This window comes from Euprymna scolopes, chromosome 6 (genome assembly GCF_053919585.1).
Source record: "Euprymna scolopes isolate OS-2025 chromosome 6, ASM5391958v1, whole genome shotgun sequence".
NCBI lineage: Eukaryota > Metazoa > Mollusca > Cephalopoda > Sepiida > Sepiolidae > Euprymna > Euprymna scolopes.
The window spans coordinates 49,880,378-49,900,252 of NC_136487.1; the positions used below are offsets into that span (position 1 = coordinate 49,880,378).

Here is a 19,875-nt window from a genome sequence, read left to right on the forward strand (position 1 = left end):
ATATATAGAAAAATAATTTCGGATATGATAAATTGGATAAAGGAATTAAGTATATTTTTTTAATAGTTTCGTTTAAACAAACAGGTTTGCTCTTAGTATTTATTTTAGAAAAGTCAGATAACTTACGTCTTTACTACATTAGTAGAATTGTTATCAATTCTTTGGAACTGTGGAGGGTCCTCGAGAATTTCCTTTAATTTCCTTTGATAGTAGGATTTATTGAGTACTACAAACATGTTTGTTTTTGTCCGCCTTTTTATCATTATATTCGTTTTTAAATTATTGCACAGTCAGTAGCGACATTTTTATATTGTCAGTTAATAATGGATTTGTTTTGTTATTTTGGTCAATTTTTACGACGTGCCCCAGCGTATTATAAACACCCCAACATCCCCATGTTTAGAACGGCTTTCGGAATAAACACCTCCTTAACCCTCCTATGTTAAGAGCGGCTTTCGAGGTTGGAGGGTGTTTATTCCGAAATCCGTTCTTAACATGGGGAGGTTGGGGTGTTTATAATACGCTGGAAAACGTCGTAAAAATTGACCGTTATTTTTTTCGTGTCCAATATTAATAGCTTCTGTTTTTGAGAAATCATTTAAAAGTTGGTATGTATAGTAATATTATTTTCGCTTTTCAGGTTATTTACAACAAAAACAACAACAACAACAACTTAACTGATAGGAAGAATAGAAACTACAAAGCTATCAGAAACTGAGGGCAGAGATTGCTAGATTGTTTAGTGTGGAGTAAGAAAACTTCCATCATGCCAATAATCATGGGTGCACTTGGCTCAACTCCTGATTATTTTATAAAATAGCTGAACTTCTTGAGAATCATATATAACATCACCAAACTCCAGAAGTCAGTTCTGCTTGGCTCAACAAACATCCTATGCCAGGTGTTTTCCATCTAATTCACTCTTTAACTAACCTCACAAGCGTTGGTGTAAACTCCAGCTCTTGAGGAAAAAAACAGTGTAAAACATCAATAATAAAAAAAATAATAATCAATAATAATAATAATAATAATAATAATAATAATAATATGAGGGGCGTGCAATAAGTAATGCCCCTGGCACACTTCCCTTAGCTGTAGAGCAACGAAACTTGGCACAGTTATTAGTCTTTCTCTACATAGGAACCACCCAGAGTTATGCATTTCTCCCATCGTTTGATGCAGCTCTGGAGACCGTTTTTGAAGAACACCCCAGATTGGTCCTCCAACCATGACGTGACTTCAAAAATCAAGGCTGCATCATCTGGGAAACGCTTTCCTTTCAAAAACAACTTCATGTCTGGGAAGAGGTGAAAGTCAGAGGGTGCAAGGTCAAGAGAGTAGGGAGGATGGCGACATGCAAGTTGTAGACCGGGGCGTTGTCCTGCAGGAGGAGGGTACCTTTGCTGATCTTGCCACGCCTTTTGATTTTGATAGCTTCCCTTAATTTCCTTCAAAAGTGAAGCATAATAATAATTGTGGTATCCTTTGCCAGGAAATCTGTCATAACTACTCCGTCCTAGTCCCAGAAGACTGTGAACATGACCTTGCCAGCGGAGGGCTTTACCCTTGCTTTCTTTGGAGGTGGTGAGTTCAAGTGCTTTCACTGCATTGACTGGGCTTTGGTCTCTGGATCATAGTGATGGACCCAGGTTTCATCCTGTGTAATCAGTCTTTTGAAAAACTTTGACTCATCTTCTTGGTACATCTCCAAATTCATCCTCGAGGACCCAACGCGTTCTCGCTTATGATATGGTGTGAGCAACCTGGGAATCCATCTGGTCTTATGCATATACAAATGGTCATGAATGATAGTTTCCACAGACCCTGTACTAATCTTGACATCTTGGGCTATTTGGCGAATAGTAATGCGCCGATCTTCCAAAATGGAAGCCTCAACTTGACGGACAGATGCTTCATCAATGGCAGAAGGGTGCAACCAGGTCTGGGAACTGTTTCCACAAGCTTCCGGCCATGTTTGAATTTAAGATGCCAGCGTTTTACAAGGTCATATGATGGGGCATTATTGCCATAAGTTTCTTTCATTTCATCAAAAGTCTCCTGTTGTGTGCGTCCTTTCAAATACAAAAACCGGATCATTGCCCGACATTCAACAGGCTCCATTTCCCACCTGACTCAGTTCAAACACCTGTAAAACAGAAACCACAATTAGTTCAGAGCTGTAATTTGCCACATACCCCGTAGAGATATAAATCATTGCACGTGCAAAATTTCAGCTAGATCAGACAACTGGAAGTGGGTCAGGGGCATTACTTATTGCACGCCTCTCGTACGTCAGCTATTTTGTTTAATAGGTACATCAATTAAAGACATTGCAATCAGGTCTAAACTTCACTCATGTGTTTTTTTTGTGTTTTTTTTTATTCAACAAGTTATTGGATAGTTATATTGATGTAGTGCTGTGTGTAGTTTAGTAATAAAATAGATACTTTGTAGAGCGAGTTAAATTTTTAATAGAGTGTTTGTAATTGGTAAATACATTTTAACAGAACTGGCTGATGAAACTGCCATAGTCACTTGTGACTCGAGTACTTTCAGATCCGTATAGATGTATCGCCAAGCTTTTATCATATTTATGGATGTGGTATTTTTCTTTCAGCAAATAACATGTTATTAACTATATTAACTGTATTAAGGATATCCTGTGTTGCTTTGAAAAGGGTTTAGAACGTTATCGTTATTATTGAAATTTGTTTGTTAATACTTAATTTTCTATTTCAGTTAGTAGTACATCTAGTATATGAAGTTTATAGTTGTTAATGGTACGTTCAAGAATAGATGTGTTACCTACTAAACGTATTCGAAATTGGGAGCTGAGACAAGAATGTCGATTAGTCCGCTTTTTAAAACAATGACGCTGTTGTCAGGAATCTTTATTGTTAATGATCTCTGACATGAATCTTGAAGGATCTGAGGCATTCGGTCAAAAGTGATTACAATTACAGCAGCCAGTTCTTGCCAAAAGCAAAAAAAAAAGAAAAGTAAAAAGAATCAGTCATAATATGTAGACAAAAATTGTTTATATTATTATTGAAAGATTAAGCACATACGTAACCAATAACGTTTGTATAAATAAACATACTATATATATATATATATATATATATATATATATATATATATATATATATATGTATATTAAATATATTTATACAAACATTGACGGCTAATATACCTGCTCTGTTTACTCATTGAGCACTTTTTGGTAGATACGTGTGTTTCAATGGATGTACTTCTAGGAAACTAAACTCTACTGCCATAATATATATGCATATATATATATATATATATATATATATATGTGTGTGTGTGTGTGTGTGTATGTATGTATATATATGGATATATTTTCTTTATATCAGCATTTTTCTTACCAAATCCTTTTTCTATTTCTACAAAAATCACTTTCACGTAAGACGTTGTCAACCTTTTCGAGATCTCTACCGTAAGTACGCGATGTCTTAATAGAAAGAATTTTTACTACCAAAATATCGAGGAAACCAATGCCAACAATATAATTATGGATTCATACGATATGATTATCACCAGTGATATATATTCAGCTATATTGTCTTTCTTATTTTGAACACAAGGCCAGGGTTTAATGGGTGGCACTGAATGTTTGTTATCTGAGAATGAATCCAATCAAATCACACTTTCTCAGGGTATCTTATTTATGCTCCTTGGAACAACTCCTCTTTAGGGCTGTGTTCGTTTAACACCAGAAGTTGAAGAATATGATTAAAAAGAGATATGTTAGTTGGTAAGAAGAATAAGAAGTCCTATATAGAACAAGTAACAAAGGCAAGGCTCGAACAAAGAAAAACGTTGAGTCTTTGTGAACTAGTTTGGATACGCAAATAAAACAAGATTAAATCGCTGAAGGACGGAAATTGATAGAGAATAAATAACAGACTCAATAAATAATAGATAAGGAAGAGAAAATTAATCAACAAGAACACATACGACCGATTGGGAACAACGGAGAAAGCGAGAGAATTAGTAAATAAAGAGAAAGGGCGTTTTTATAAAAAAAGAAACAGAAATAAAATAAAACGAACGGAAACTAAAGCTGGCGGCTAATGTTACGTTTTAATGCAAGCAATTTGGCTTCCGGTTCGCTTTTTAGATAAGCCTAGTATTTTGGGGTATTTACTTTCAGCTAATCAACTAGACAGACGGATGCGTACTTTTAGATGTTTTCTCATTTATTCTTTTTTCTTAGTAAATTTATTCTTACACGTCCACGCTTCTTTATTAAAAGATATATAACGCTATCGATCGATTGGTTTGCCACATACATTAATCATCCCAAAACGCGCAAGTTTAATAGACGCATCTTATTTTACAACCGTCCATACATCTCAATAGAAAGGCCTTTCCGTAGATTTGTCTGGCACGCCTACGTTGAAAATAGAAAATTCTTTATTCTGTCACGGTGATATTATAAATAGAATTTCCACTTAGTCTGCCATGATTAAGTTTACAATAAAATTTTCTTTGGTGCGCCACGCTTAAGTTTAAAATATTTTGTTAATAAAATTGTAGTTTTACATTCTTTTATAATTCACAAAAGGGAATTGTGCGAGTCATTAAAAACGCTAATTGGTTCGGAAGTGTGCGATCATTTTTATTGGGTGATAATTTTACGTTAAACATATTTGCGGGAGTCACTTCTCAATCTAATACCTTAAATTATTGTTTTACTTATTTATTTATTTTTAGCAACAACTTTTTCTGCTGGCTTAATCGCTTAAAAAAGTAGAATTGCATTTGTATGTCTAGACGGGTAAGCACAGCGTTCATGACGTAAATAATGCAGAAGTTTATAGTTTGTCAGGTTTTACTCTTATGTAACGTGTGTTACACTTATTTATTTATTTTATTTATTATTTTTTAATAACATGATTTATCGTCTGTCAAGCTTAAGTTTGACACGTGCTTCTAGTCGTTAAAAGCGAAGATTCAATGTTTGTATCCATCTTAAATTTGTACCAAAAATAAACAACATAAGCTTTCTTCCGTCTATCGGTCTATCACATTTATGTTTTAGACAGCATTTTTCTTCTGTTACGCTTAGTTTTTAATTTTAAAAAATTTCTCCCATTCTTTAGTTTTAAATAGAATTTACGTTAGTCTATCGCGATACCTTTTCTTGAACGATCACTTTCAACAATTAAATACCATATTAAGTAGCACTTTTTTGTACTATTACTTTCAACTTTTAAATAGGAATTATTTAAGTTTGTCAAAGTTAAGTTTCAAACAGAATTTTCGTTAGTTTGTCACTCTTAATTTTTAAATTAATTTTTTAAATTAAATTTAAAAAATATTAAATAAAAAATTAAATTAAAAAAAATAAATTTAGTATGTCTATCACGATTGAATGTCAAAAAAACTGTCTGTAGTTTGAATGATTAATTTGAATATTTAAAAAATAAAATTTAGTGCGATTGGAAAGGACGTTATATGATCTGCGATCATTATTCTTGAAACAGAATTTTGTTTGTTACTATTGATTTTTCAATTTAATTTTTAAATCAATAAAATTTCTTTTGTGCATCACGCTTAAAATTTGCAGAAAATTTGTTATGGTCCGTCACGATTAATTATTTATATGCATTTCCTTTGATCTGCTAGCCGACTGACTTTAGCATAGTCGTTTTCAAGTCCAATGTAAATAAATTCTTGATGAGCCGTCCTTTTAAATAATCAAATTGACTCCATTTCGATCACCGTAAACGGACTCTCATCCTCGAGTTGGCTTCGAACCTTGGTAAGTTGTAAATTGACTTTGAATATGTTTAAATTATAAATATGACTTTCTTTGGACTGTTACAATTAACTTTTATATAGTTTTGTTTTTGCCCCTTAGATAAGGGATATAAATAATATTTACATTGGTCTTTGAGGATTCGCCGTCGAATAAAATTATTATATTATGGCCGGGCAACATCGGAGGAGAGATGAGTGACCGATTTTTGAACTGGTAACAATGTTATGGATATAACAAAGTGTTTTGATCACAGAACAATGTTTTCAAATGAGACTGGAATTTAATGTAAAATAATTAAGCCAGAAATATGTAAAAAAAATAAAATGTTTAGAAGGATGCTTAATAAAATAGGATTAGAATGTTTGGTTTTAATAAGCAAAGATACGTGACAAAAGACCAGGCAAGGATGTTGGTTATGTAGATACATGACGTCATGAGTTTAGAGACACCTTACAAAGTCAGGTAGTATCAGTTTGTAACGTGCAGCCGAGAGAAGCGATCAACAGACGGGATGGCATCCAGCAGGGGCATGATCGATAATAAGATATAGAGAGAACTGTATAAGCGTCCAGCATTTCCACGGTGGGAACAACATTCTGGAATAAAGATTGCCGAAAACAATCCGAGGTCTGTTGTTCTTGGTAGATTTTTCGTTGCAGATTTTCGCCCAACAAGATCAAAGATGAGCTGTGTGTTCTCTAATTGGCCGAATATTTTAATCCCATAAAATGGTATTCGTTCCTTTTGTAAAGGTATGTCTTTTTTTTCTGACATCCCTTATTTGTCATTATATAGGAACATGCACAAGATAAGTTGTTTTGTGACATTTTGAAAACAAGGCGATCATACGTAAATACATGTATGGAGCAAACGCACATCCAATAAGACCCTCGTTATGCACACGTGCACATATGTACAGAATATATATACATCCCCACGGATATAAAAAAAAAATGTTGGCGTGTCTGTCACGTTAAGGTTTTCAATGTCATTTATAACAGTCGGTCAAGATTTAACGTTGAATTAGAATTTCATTGTTAAACGCGCAGTTTAATTAGACGCATCTTAAAAACGGATTGGTTCTTGTTTTGTTTATTTACTTATTTTATTTCCACCGACGCAAGCATTAAAAGTGAAACATAATGCCTCGCCCATGTATTTTGTTCTGTTTTTGTTTGTGAAAGAAATAAGGCAAGATTAAATGGATAGACGTAGCCAAAAAAAATAGTACATATCAAAAAAGATGGAAGAATAAACAGAAATTAATGGACGATGTCTGTTATCAATTAAGTTCCCATTCTGTTGTTATTGAATCATATCCATTTCTTAACAATGAAGATCCATACGCCTAAGATTACTACGAATTACAGCGTCTGCTGTAACTGTGCAAGCCTATCCTGTATCGGCAGCATCTGTTGCAGTTGCTACGGATGTAGGTGGTGTTTGGTTAATCTTTCATGCAGTCTGCACTCTCTCCTCTCCCGCAACTGCTCTCTCTCTCTCCTCTATTTCTTCGCATATCTTTTGAAGCATACCATCACAACACTTCGCTATCGATTACAATTTTCACCAACGCATTCTCAGCTATCTAAGTCGATGCTAACTGCCCTCCAGACATTCCTGTATCGTAAGACAGATCTTGCTGCTGGTCTGGAACTGGTTTGTAGCTCGCAATATATTTTGAAATTCTGTCATTGTCCAATCGTCTAGCATGATCAAATGGTACAGACTCAACCTCCTGCACCTGCACATATCCAGGTGAATCACCTAGCAGGACCACATATCAAATAGCAACGAAAGTAATGAAAAACATGCCTTACGTAACTCTGTCTATAATGTCGCGTGAAAGGGAGGAGAAAAGAGAAACTTTCGTCAATAGACGGTTTATTAATATCAATATCAATATCAATATATATATATATATATATATATATATATATATGGCAGGATTTGCATATGAGGACAAAGACCGCTGTGAATTAAATGATGGAAAAGCACAGTGCAGTCTTCTTTTTAGGACAGTTGAGAGAGAGAGAGAGAGAGAGAGAGAGAGAGAAAATGAGAGAAAAAGAGAACTCTTAGTTTTATTCATTCTTAAGGCGGGCATGCCAATATGTCTTCTTTTATTACCTAATGACGATTTCAATACAATCATATTTGTTCCATACAATAATACACGAAAGCATTTTTCATGATCGTCCGTAAATTATCACCTTTTCCTTTTTGGAATTACTCGACAACTTACGATTCAATTTTAAGAAAAATATTTTGAAAATTTTTATTTGATATCGCTGTTGTGTTGAAATGTGCAACTAGAACTATATTGCACGCTATTCACCTTAAAACTAGAATCAAAGTGTAGTATATGTTCTGTCTAAATATTGTGCAGTAATATTGTGGGGTCCACATATGCATTGAACATCTACAGTATGAAAATATGTCACACAGGCCTATAAATATTTTAAAGATTGAACCTAAACTCCATACACCATTACCCAGAGTATGTAGAGGAGTATGCCTTAATATAGACAAAGATGTCAAATAATATCGTGGGGTCTGTGTTGGCGTAAGTCGTCCGTGAAATATACCACGTATAAAGGATACAACTCAGGAATTTCCACCACCTGGTTATTAATAAATACGACAAAATAAAAGAAATAGGTTGAGTACGAATGAAAACGAAATATATAAAATAAAAAAAATATATATATATAAATAAAAAGGAAACGATGTAGATCCAGCTGAATTACGTTTTGCGCAATTCTTATTGCAACAAGACATAAAATAAGTTTAATGTAGGTGGGTCTGTCAGCCGAAAGAGGCGTCTCGGGTGACCAGAAATCCCAAAGGAGAAAGGTACACTTCCTCGAACCGAGCCGAACCACTCGTCTTCATGTGTATTTGACTACCAGAAAAAGTCACTACCACGGCCCGATGTTTGTGGTAGTGACTTTTAGCATCTCTTTCACGTATGAAGACGCCTGGCACAGAAATCAAATAAAAGCTCTCGTATCCATACGTAGCCGTTAACAACATATCACAAAAATTAATATACGACAGATACAGATCAAAAGACTTGGGAACTATCTCTATCTTAATTAAATGGAAATCACTCCTTTCTCCACCCCGTTCTTCTGGCTTAAAAGCACTTAGTTCAGTGGAACATCCTGAGAACAAGAATGGGTTAATCGGTCGTACTGTGTGCAGACCAGGGCTACAAAAAAAGAATGCATAGTATTATACAATATCCGTGCAGCTTAAAGGTTCTCGTGGAGTTCAATAAAAAAAAGACTATGTAAAGAAATGTGAAACTGTCGTCTACACATATGCTTCGAAGGAACAAAAAAGCAAAGGGACATTAGTGACCTACACCGGAGATTTTGCTTACAATGATCAGATCGTTAATTGTGTCTGTGTGTATTTTGTTTATTCACATGCTGGAAGGCATTATACTTAAGTGCAGCAAGTACTCACTGTCCCTTAACGTCCACGTTCACAACTACTCGTACACAACTGACAATGATTTGGATCACATAAGCACCCATAAAATAAATAGTATCTCCCTCCTCTCTCTCTCTCTCTCTCTCTCTCTCTCTCTCTTCGCCTTTCGGTATATATATATATATATATATATATATATATATATACTAGCATGGGTGCCCGGCGTTGCCCGGGTGTTTGGAGGTATATACTGAGCAAAAAGGGGATTTTTTTTAACTTGAACCCCTATTATGACCCCTTAAAATTTATTACTTTGGGCTCAAATCGAGTTATTAAGTTAGATCCATGTACATGTATCTAGAAATGTAAACAAAAAATAAAAAAGAAGGAAGGAAGGAAGGAAGGAAGGAAAAGGAACGAATAGAGTAGTAGTAGTAGTAGTAGTAGTAGTAGTCTTGGCTTTACTACAATTGTTCTTATGTTAGTGAACGGGTTAAAGTTGTTTAGTTGTAAGAAAATAGCGACAGTATAGTTGTAATAAAGAATAGTTGCAAAACACCTCCACACTTCCCATGTTAAATAATAATTTCGAACTGATAACATTAATATTTCAGTGCGCAGGTCAAAATCTGCAAAAGAAGCGATTTATGTTTATTTTTTTACGTTGTTATGGGTTAATGTTTATGCGCGCATGCGCAACCGGATGGCATAAACCGGAAAGTAGGTTACATCACTCGTTACAAGGTCATTTGAGTTTTATAATTATATATATATATATATATATATATATATATATATATAATCTTCCTGATGTACATCAATGATAAATCACATCCTTAGATCATTCGTAGACATTTATGCTGAGGACACTACCATCTATGGTAGCACTTCGAAGACCGTAAACGACCAGTTTCTCTCTAATCTCTCTCCTTTGATCTTAAGTACGTGGTACAATGGGGAAAAAGTGGCTGGTTATTTTTAATGCATCTAAAACCAAGCTTCTATCCTTACATCATCAACGCTCTGCTGCTCAGTTGCCATCAATCGAAATGAAGGGATCTCGTCTTGGGGAGGCTTCATGTTTTGACAAGCTTCTGGGCTTCACCTTTACTCCCGATCTGAAATGGAACACGTATATCAAATTCATTGTCAAAGTCGCTGGAAAAATGGTAGGATCCTTCTACCGCTCCAGTAGTTATCTCACTCCTGGTGCAATTCTCTACCTACATAAAAGCCAGGTTCGGCCAACGATGGAGTACTGTTGTCACATCTGGGCAGGAGCTGCTAGAAGCAGCTTGTCCTGTTTTGACAGAGTTCAAAATAGACTTCGTAGCTTAGTGGGGGATGCCCTTTTCTCTTCCCTGCAACATCTTTCCCACAGAAGAGACGTAGCGAACCTGTCCTTGCTTTATCGTTACTTTCATGGCATGTGCTCATCTGAACTTCAATCTATGGTCACCCCTCGCCAGACTTTCATGAAAAACACTCGTCTAGCCAGAACCATGACCAACAATTTCCCACACATAAACGTAGATTCCATAAACGTATTTCTTATAATTGCTCGCCTGCTTTCCAGCTGACTATAATCTGATTGTCTTCAAGTCCAACGTGAACAAGTTCTTATTGAACCGTCCCCCTAAGTAATCCAAGTTATAAAATTCCCACTAATGTTTATTACGCTAAAATCACAATGACAAATGTATACCAAGTAACCCTTATCCTCGAGGTGCCCCTGAGCCTTGATAAGTGGTTACCCCTATGTAATATATATATATATATATATATATATAACTTTGTCGGTGTGTGTGCGAATAGTTTCTACCAAATTCCTGTGTGAATATTTGGTCTACAGAGTGAAAATTGATATAATGGTATTTTAACATGTAGCACACTTTCGAGTTGTTTTCTAATCTGTTCAAATTGCTGCTACGTGGCCAAAATTCAACATCAAACAATTGACCTTGGCAAGCTAAGTAGAATAAACACATTGGTCCTGCTGTATCTTTTATGCATGAGCAACGTCAAACATTCATAGCATAAAGTCGAATTATCTTTAACCTTTCGCACCTAGTATTGGTAACTCAGATTGTTACAACGGTGGAGGAATAAATATTGAATAAAGCTCGAGCGCTAAACGTATTGGTTTCGGTTCTAGTGAATGGTCCCATAAGACATCTTCTATAATATAAATCTCACCTGTTTAAATATATGTATGTATGTATGAATTAAAACATGCTGCCTAGATACACAATATATATATATATATATATATATATATATATATATTGTGTATTTAGGCAGCATGTTTTAATTCAGACAAATATTGTATAATAGCACGGAGTGTTCTTGGTTAATGAACTTAGACTAGTGAAGCGTCTCGTGTGTAAAAAATATGCTTTTAGAATGTATAATTATTTTAAAAGTGCGGTTTACAGATTTTAAACGGACAATAAAAACTGCCTGAAGACGACTGCTGAAACTTAGTCGAAAGTACTTGCAAAAAACAACCAAAAGAAAAAACAGATGGACGAAGACAACTATAGCACTTTCTTGCACAGATTTAACCGAGAAATAAGAACGACAATTCGAGAAATTGAAAAATGACAACAAAAAGATTATTAAGCAAAACCACTCCGTGTCCGAATATATATATATATATATATATATATATATATATATATATATATATATATATATATATATATATATATATATATTATATTATATTATTATATTGGCTGTGGAATTTATTATATATATATATATATATATATATATATATATATAGAATTTATTATATATATATATGTATATATATACATATATATACATATACATATATATATATATATATATATATATATATATATATATATATATATATATATATATATATATATAAAACCGGATTGTTAATAGACTCTGAGATGTTGGTTTATTAAAGAAAAGGAAAAGAGGGGAAATGACAAACATCTTTACGATTGCTGCTTCCACAACTGGTGAAAAACGTCACTATACATAGAGCTATCTACTTACAACATGTCACCGAAAGAATCAGCTAGTTTCTGCCGATGAGACGAAGAGGGGCATGTGACGAAAATTAGAGAATCCCTATGTATATTACGCGGGTGAATGTTTGCCTTCGGCCCCAAAATCAGCACAACTTTTTCTTGTTTATTACGGTATTATACTTCCCAGGCTTCGCTTTGTCTTTTTTAGAAAAAAGGTTGGTTTATTGCTAATCACCTGGGGCGCCTCTTTCGCAGAATGCTGACGGGGCTTCCATAGCATTTTTAGCAAGTCAGAATGATTCTCCTCGGCAGCGCTGATTTTTCAATCCCTCTTCCCGTCTCTTGTGCCACATTTCTCAGTGTGGGATAAAAAAATAAATACCTCCCTATGCAATGTTACAATTGTTTTGGAGTGCATTTCTGGGTTACGCCTCCTTCACTTGCGCACCGATACCTGTCTCATATACAATCTGACAGAACATTTCATTATCTTCATCATTCGTCGAGAAACAAAAATTATGGCTGATAGTTGTTACGCTATTTACCGCCAACATTACTGTTATCTTCGCCGAGAGATGAGAGTAATAGATTTGATTGCAGTACGAAGCTTAATTATCTGCTCGGCTACCAAATACAAAACCGGCGCCTCATTATCTCTGAAGTGTTTAAAGACGCATAACTATCTGGATCAGAAAGCGCAGCGGCTCAAATATCGAAAATAACCCATTATACGTTTTTTGTAGATCTTTTATGAGGTCATTTTTTCATACAAATAAATCATATTTAAATGAAAAGTTTTGTGTTGAGGAAAGAAAGTGACTTTTACTTATCTGATCATCCGCACGATACAGAAAAATGCGCTTTTAGCCTTTTTTTAATAGAAGTCGCTCCAGACAAAGCATGATGCCACTTGATATAAGAAGCTAAAAGCTAAAAACAGAATTACTTCAAAGTTTACCATTTGTCAAAGAAAAGTGTTAGATGGACAGATTTCGAATTAGAAAATTCTATTCTCTCCCCTTTGTCAGAGATATCGCTCATGGAATGTGAGAACTAAAGGACAAAATCAGGGAACCGAGAGTTACGAGGCTATCGAAAGTAAATACAAGTGTAAGAAAGCGCGGACAGTCGTGTGGCGGATATATACAAATGCCGAGCCGTGTGCGAAGTGACGTCAAGGCAAGGAAGTAAAGAAAAAGACATAAAAAGAAGAGTGTGTGTGTGCAGACCGAGGATCACGATCGCGTCAGAGAGACGATCACGTTAAGGATCACGATCGCGACGATCACGTTAGGGATCCTGATCACTCTTTATTCGGGAAATTACACCGAAATAAATGCAACACGAAAAAAGTGTTACAACATGAAAAAAGTGTTACAACATGAAAAAGTGTTACAACATGAAAAAAGTGAGTTGAGTTTTGACTTGCCTACTGTTTCTTTTGCGACGTACTCTGCTACAATGTGTTGGGTCCCGAATGTCTACGTGTTAACGCGTGTGCAATCGTGTACTACATTACGCAAGGTATACCTTTTATTTTCCTAAAATAGACGTTATTTGTTTATGAAAAGTCTCGGTCTATACAACCGACGGAGGCCTCTTTTCTTTTTTTAAAAAAAACTTCACTAGAATTTATATTTTCATATTAAGTTATCTACTACGTATAATTCCCCAGCTTCTATTCATAAGTAGTAAGTAATACATTAATTATATTTAATAACACTGCTGGGATAATTTAAATTCATGTGCAAGTCAACGCTAAGTGGATATTGCAATAACTGAATTCGTTGCAATAGTTAACGAAGCAAATTGAGTGTACTGAACACCTGAAGAGACTTTCTTGTCACTGAAACTCCAGGGAATGCTATCAGTTATTGTCATTAAACAAGCACTGGTGCTGACCACTGTGAGAACTCAGATTGATTAAATAATAATAGTCATAAAGTGTCACCCAAATTCCAATGAGAACAAATGGTCGTTGTCAGCAAAAAATCAACGGTAAATGGCTGTTGCGATTACGTAAAATTATTTTCAAAAGATAACGAAAAAGGTGGAAAGTACTAGAAATCTGGAGAATCTTAATGTCATTCAGATTACAGCGAATACCATAGGTTGTTCTTACAAATAAATCTTTGAGGATGACCTGTGTGAAAACCCTAAGTGATTAAATAATAATAATAATAATAATAATAATAATAATAATAATAATAATAATAATAATAATAATAATGGTATTTTCGAAGATCCTAGAGCTTATGCACGCTCAACCCCAAGAGACATTCATTCTTACATTATTCGATAATATCATAACGGTGCTTTATTTTAATCGCTTCTCCGTTCTTTTTTTTTTTTTTTACCCACGAGCAGAACGCAACGAAACTTTATTTTAATAATGTACATATTTTTGATTTTTACTTTTTAAAACCCTCGATACAGCTTTGAAAAACGTGGGCGAAACCGGTCAGCTGATCCCCCCTTTATTTTGTCTTTTCTTTTCTTCGCCCATTTTTTTAAAAACCTGTTTTATATATGTTATTTTTAATCATTAATAATAAAAGTCTTACCTTCATGATTGCAATATTTAAATTTAATTTTGTACCCCCAAAATATCATTTGTATATATATATATATATATATATATATATATATATATATATATATATATATATATATATATATAAGTTGTCTTTCTTCAATAAGTTTCCATACTTTTTTCTACAGGCATTTAAAATTGTCATGGACATTTGAAAATTCAGTATGTTATTGCTACATATCTTATGGGATGAATGACCAATTTTTATGATTTCAAGTTTAAATTGACAACTAGAAGGAATTGGAATATACCATACTAAAGCCTGTCAAAGCTGGTGAATTTCAAACATGCAATGTGCACGTGAAGACACTTTAGAAGAACGATATACAATAACATTATGTTTTAAACTTGAAAAAAAATGCCGCAGAAACGCATGGAATGATTCAGACTACTTTTATATCATGTTGCATGAATCAAGCATTAGTTTTGAGTGACATAAGATATTGACAGAGAAGACAGGGAGTCTGTGAAGGATGATGACACGGGTGGAAGTAGTGAGGAAGTCAGCATACCAGAGTTGATTAACTGTTGTGTACAGAGAAATTGAGTTGTGGGAATATTCGAATATTCGAAAGATAAGTAAAACAAGCTCATTTTTTGGTTAAATATTATTTATTATGGTCGGAACACACATTGATATTTACAGTACAATATGCGCGCCGCCATCTTGTCTCTTCTCACTCTGTAACTCCAGTCTCTTCTTTTTATCTATCTAAGGGTAATATTTCTTACTTGTTTATTAGAGTTATCTTCCCTTTAGCTTTTGCTTGCTATAACATTAACCAAATAAAGAATTTCATGGATAAGGACTGTCTTGTGTCTATAGAGAAAATAAGTGCACAGTTTTATGTGAGTGTGAGAACTGTACACACAAGGAGGAACTGAAGATGCGGATGATTTCTGCGAAGTTTGACCCAAGGATGCAGTTCATAACTCTACTCTTGTCACAGACTATTTGAGCAATATTCCTCACGCATTATAGTTCAGACCTTGCTCTCTGTTACTTTTGCTATTCCCTAAGCTCAAAGAAAACCTTAGAGGCTGTCGCTATGTGACAATTGAGGAGATGAAAGAAGCTGTGACGAGAGTAATTGATACACTCACACAAGAGAATTTCCATGCGGCCTTCCAGAAGTTGTTGAAATGGTACACCAAGTGGATTGCAGCCAGAGGAGATTACTTCGAAGGAAACTAGACTTTCATGTGTGTCCTATCAATAAAAGTACCAGTATGTAAAAATCTGGAAACTTATTTAAGACGCTTCGTACATATATATATATATATGTGTGTGTGTGTGTGTGTGTGTGTGTGTGTGTGTGTGTGTGTGTGTGTGTGTATGTGTGTGTGTGTGTGTGTGTGCAATCACAGGGATATAAAACAATTATTTAAAAAATAATCTTGACTACTTCCATTCCAATTAAAAGTGCAAATGAAAACTAAATATTATCGATTTACTTATTAATCTATCAATCATATATGTAAAATGTATAGATCACTTACCCTCTAAGTATTGAATGCAGTCTGAATTTTTCGTGTAGTTATTTGGATAGTTTGGACTGTAGAATTCCATCAGATTCCTATTGCCGTAAGTAAAGTTCCAGCAGGCAGGGCTGATATAATCTGATGTCAGAGGAGGCGGCCGAAACACCACTGGTCCCGTGTCGTGGTCATCTGTAAAGAAAGAAAGCAAAATAAACAGATTTAACTAGTTATGTAAACAACAGCGCAAGACAAAAAAGAAACGTTATAATCGGTTTTCTTCTACGATCAAATCTCAATATTTATACTATTTTGACATTGCTGTGGGCCGGTCACTGAATTTAAGGACGCAATTAAGAAATATCAGTTAATTTTTATGTTTTCTGATTGGTACCATACGCTGATATATCATTTATTTTTATTTTATTAATTTTTTTTAGAATACTTGGAGTTTAGGCTTTATAATTGGTGTATTCTTTTTTTTTTGTAGACTGTTATCCTCATATATATATATATATATATATATATATATATATATATATATATATTGTCTAGCCGCGCTGATGAGCCGTGAAACAGCGAAACAGTACTGTCTGATGATAGTTATGTACATCTATATATATATATATATATATATATATATATATATATATATATATATATATATATATATGAACAAATAGTTAATAAAATATGTTAAAAAACACTTTGAAATGAGTTAAAAACATATTTAATCTGAAAATGAAACACTAGATAAATGGATAGTCCTTAATTCGCGGAGTTTCACAGAAATACTTTCCTTCTCATCAGAGGGTAGGAATTAACAAAATGCGGGATCGGATTTTGCATGCAGAAGTATTTGATGAAACAACAAGTAATCTTACTTGAAAACAAAAAAAGTGAAGCAGAAGAAATATAGTGAAGAAAAAGGTGATTACACATGAATGGATAGTCTGGTGGAAAATCAAATATCCAGTGATGGTAAAATCCAAATGTAAATCTTCAAGAAAGTTAAAAGAACTTCCATTTGTACAAGTAAAATCCCAGGAAATCCCATATTTGGAAGAAGATGGTCCATAAAAATCCAAAGGCAGAAATCCATGGAATTATTCACAAAAATGTGTACAAGGAATAAAGAAAAGATTCCAATAATATTAATAAAAGAAAAATAAGATATGCTTTTCACTCTACTTCCAAGATATATATATATATACATATATATATGTATATATATATAAGAAACGAATGTATATATATAAACATATATATAGACATATATATATATATATAGAGAGAGAGAGAGAGAGATTCATGTACGTATATGCTATATGCAGACATATATGTATATATATAAACATTCATTAAAAAATAGTAATCCCGAAACCATTAATGCACACACACACACACACACACACATACACACATATATATATATATATATATATATATATATATATATATATATATATATATATATATATATATATATATATATATATATATATATATATATAGACACGTCTAGTTGAACACCACAGAGTTATTCCTTTTTTCGATCTTTTTGGATATCTTTTCAATTTGCCCAGCGATCTTTTTAATTTCGGCAATCATTTTATATAGAATGGCGCCCAAAACTTCTTGTTCGGTTATTTTTTTTCTCAAGCGCTTTCTATCGGCGCATCCGATTATCGCTAGGAGCAATTGTTGTTGTTTTCTTTTCCTTTAAGGCTTGGTGTATTCATAATTTTTTTGTAATTGGCTATAAAGATTGGTGCAGGAGGGTTAGGGCGAATTATTTTTATTTTATTTTATTTTTAATTTTGCTCTGAAACATTAGCATGTTCATTGTAGCGACTATGTAATATTTGTCTATATAAATAAAAATATTATATATATATATGCATGATTAGTTTTTTATGAAAAAAGAAATCCAGCCGAGTGCTCAGTTAAAAGGAAAATCCGAAAAATAGGAGCGTATTTATATTTTGTATCTTGTGTACAGAAAGTTTTTAGATGAGATAAGTCATTGGTACCGTCAGTTTCAAGCCTGATAATTAGACCAGTTTTAGATATCCATATCAAGCTCTCTTCAGGCAATACTCATCTGATGAGTATTGACTGAAGAGAGCTTGATATGGATATCTAAAACGGTCCTAATTATCAGGCTTGAAACTGACGGTACCAATGACTTATCTCATCTAACAACTTGCTGTACACAAAATACAATATATATATATATATATATATCTGTTTATATATATATATCTTTATATATATATATCTGTTTATATATATATATATATATATATATATATATATATATATCTGTTTGCATATGTGCGTGTATACTTTATTGCTTTTAATTTTAAGGGATGTTTAGAGACAGAATAAATCTCGGTGTATTTTATATGTTGTTCTATGTTATATCCTATTACTTATTCGAGTTTGGTTTAATTATTGTTCAACTCATGCGATTTGAATGTTATTATTTTCCTCTGAAGAGGTTCAATTACAGACACGGAAGAAAATAACAAGGGCAATGTGCTCGAAACGGAATTACAAACAGAGAACAAACGATCAAGTAATAATGTTAATCGCGACCGGTGAGTATATGCGTCTAAACCTAGAAAACAGTCAATACATCAGTGTTGGTGCTGGTGTCTATATGAAATTTCTACAGTGGTTCTTTTGATATCTTGGCTTGACTCAGTTTCCTGTAAAGAAATACCTTAGAAAAACAATTTCACTGGACTGCCATCATCTAGACCAACTTTGCTGGTTTTAGGAGGTCATCAAACCTTGTGCTGCATCCAATTTCAAATCATTCAAACGTTTAGTCTTTCGTCATTTTCATTAAATATCTTTAAAAATGTAACATAAAACGAAGTGTATGTGTGTTCGATTATGAAACCAAATTATCTACACCAGGGAAGTGTTATCTACAAATAAACAGACAACAAAAGATGAATACTTTAAGTATCTATTCGGTACAAAGGGTTTTGCAGGTTTAAAATTTCACCTTGAAAATGAAAAACTGTGAATTTAAAAATTATTTATCCACACACAATAACGACTTTTTCTCTTTATAACTTCTGTAAACGAGTTATATATATACCTGACATTTAAAATTTAAATGTGAAATATGAATCTTAATCACGTTCAATATCCTCTTGTGAAGCTGACTATTATTATCGAAATGGTATTGTAATTCTTGAAATAAGTGATAATCCGCTGGAGATAAGTCAGAAGAATATGCGCGATCGGTCTGTGATTTGCAACCAAATTCTTCTAGGAGGTCTGTGATTAGTAGTGCTTTGTGAAGACGCGCATTATCGAAATGGAAAATGACTCTTCCTTTTCGATAAACGAGTTCGTTTTCGGATCAAAATAGGCGAGAATATGACAGAAATATATGACTTCAATTATAAAAATGTTATAAATTAAACATGTTGACCTGGTTCAGTAATAATAAGATAGACAAAATAATTACAACAGTTTAAAATGTCTCTTCTACAAACCGGCAAACTCTCTTGCACCAACCTGATAGATCATATAAATAT

The 19,875-nt window shown here is 33.6% G+C and overlaps 1 protein-coding gene across 1 annotated transcript in view; it reads right to left on the reverse strand.

Annotated features, from left to right (window-relative positions):
* LOC145277644 (neuropilin and tolloid-like protein 2) overlaps positions 1-19,875 on the reverse strand; it is a 752,093-nt gene that overhangs the window by 97,590 nt on the left and 634,628 nt on the right. Inside the window, exon 3 of the mRNA XM_080129228.1 lies at positions 16,337-16,507. Coding sequence (XP_079985354.1) covers positions 16,337-16,507 — 171 coding nt within the window. The remainder of the gene's footprint in view (positions 1-16,336; positions 16,508-19,875) is intronic.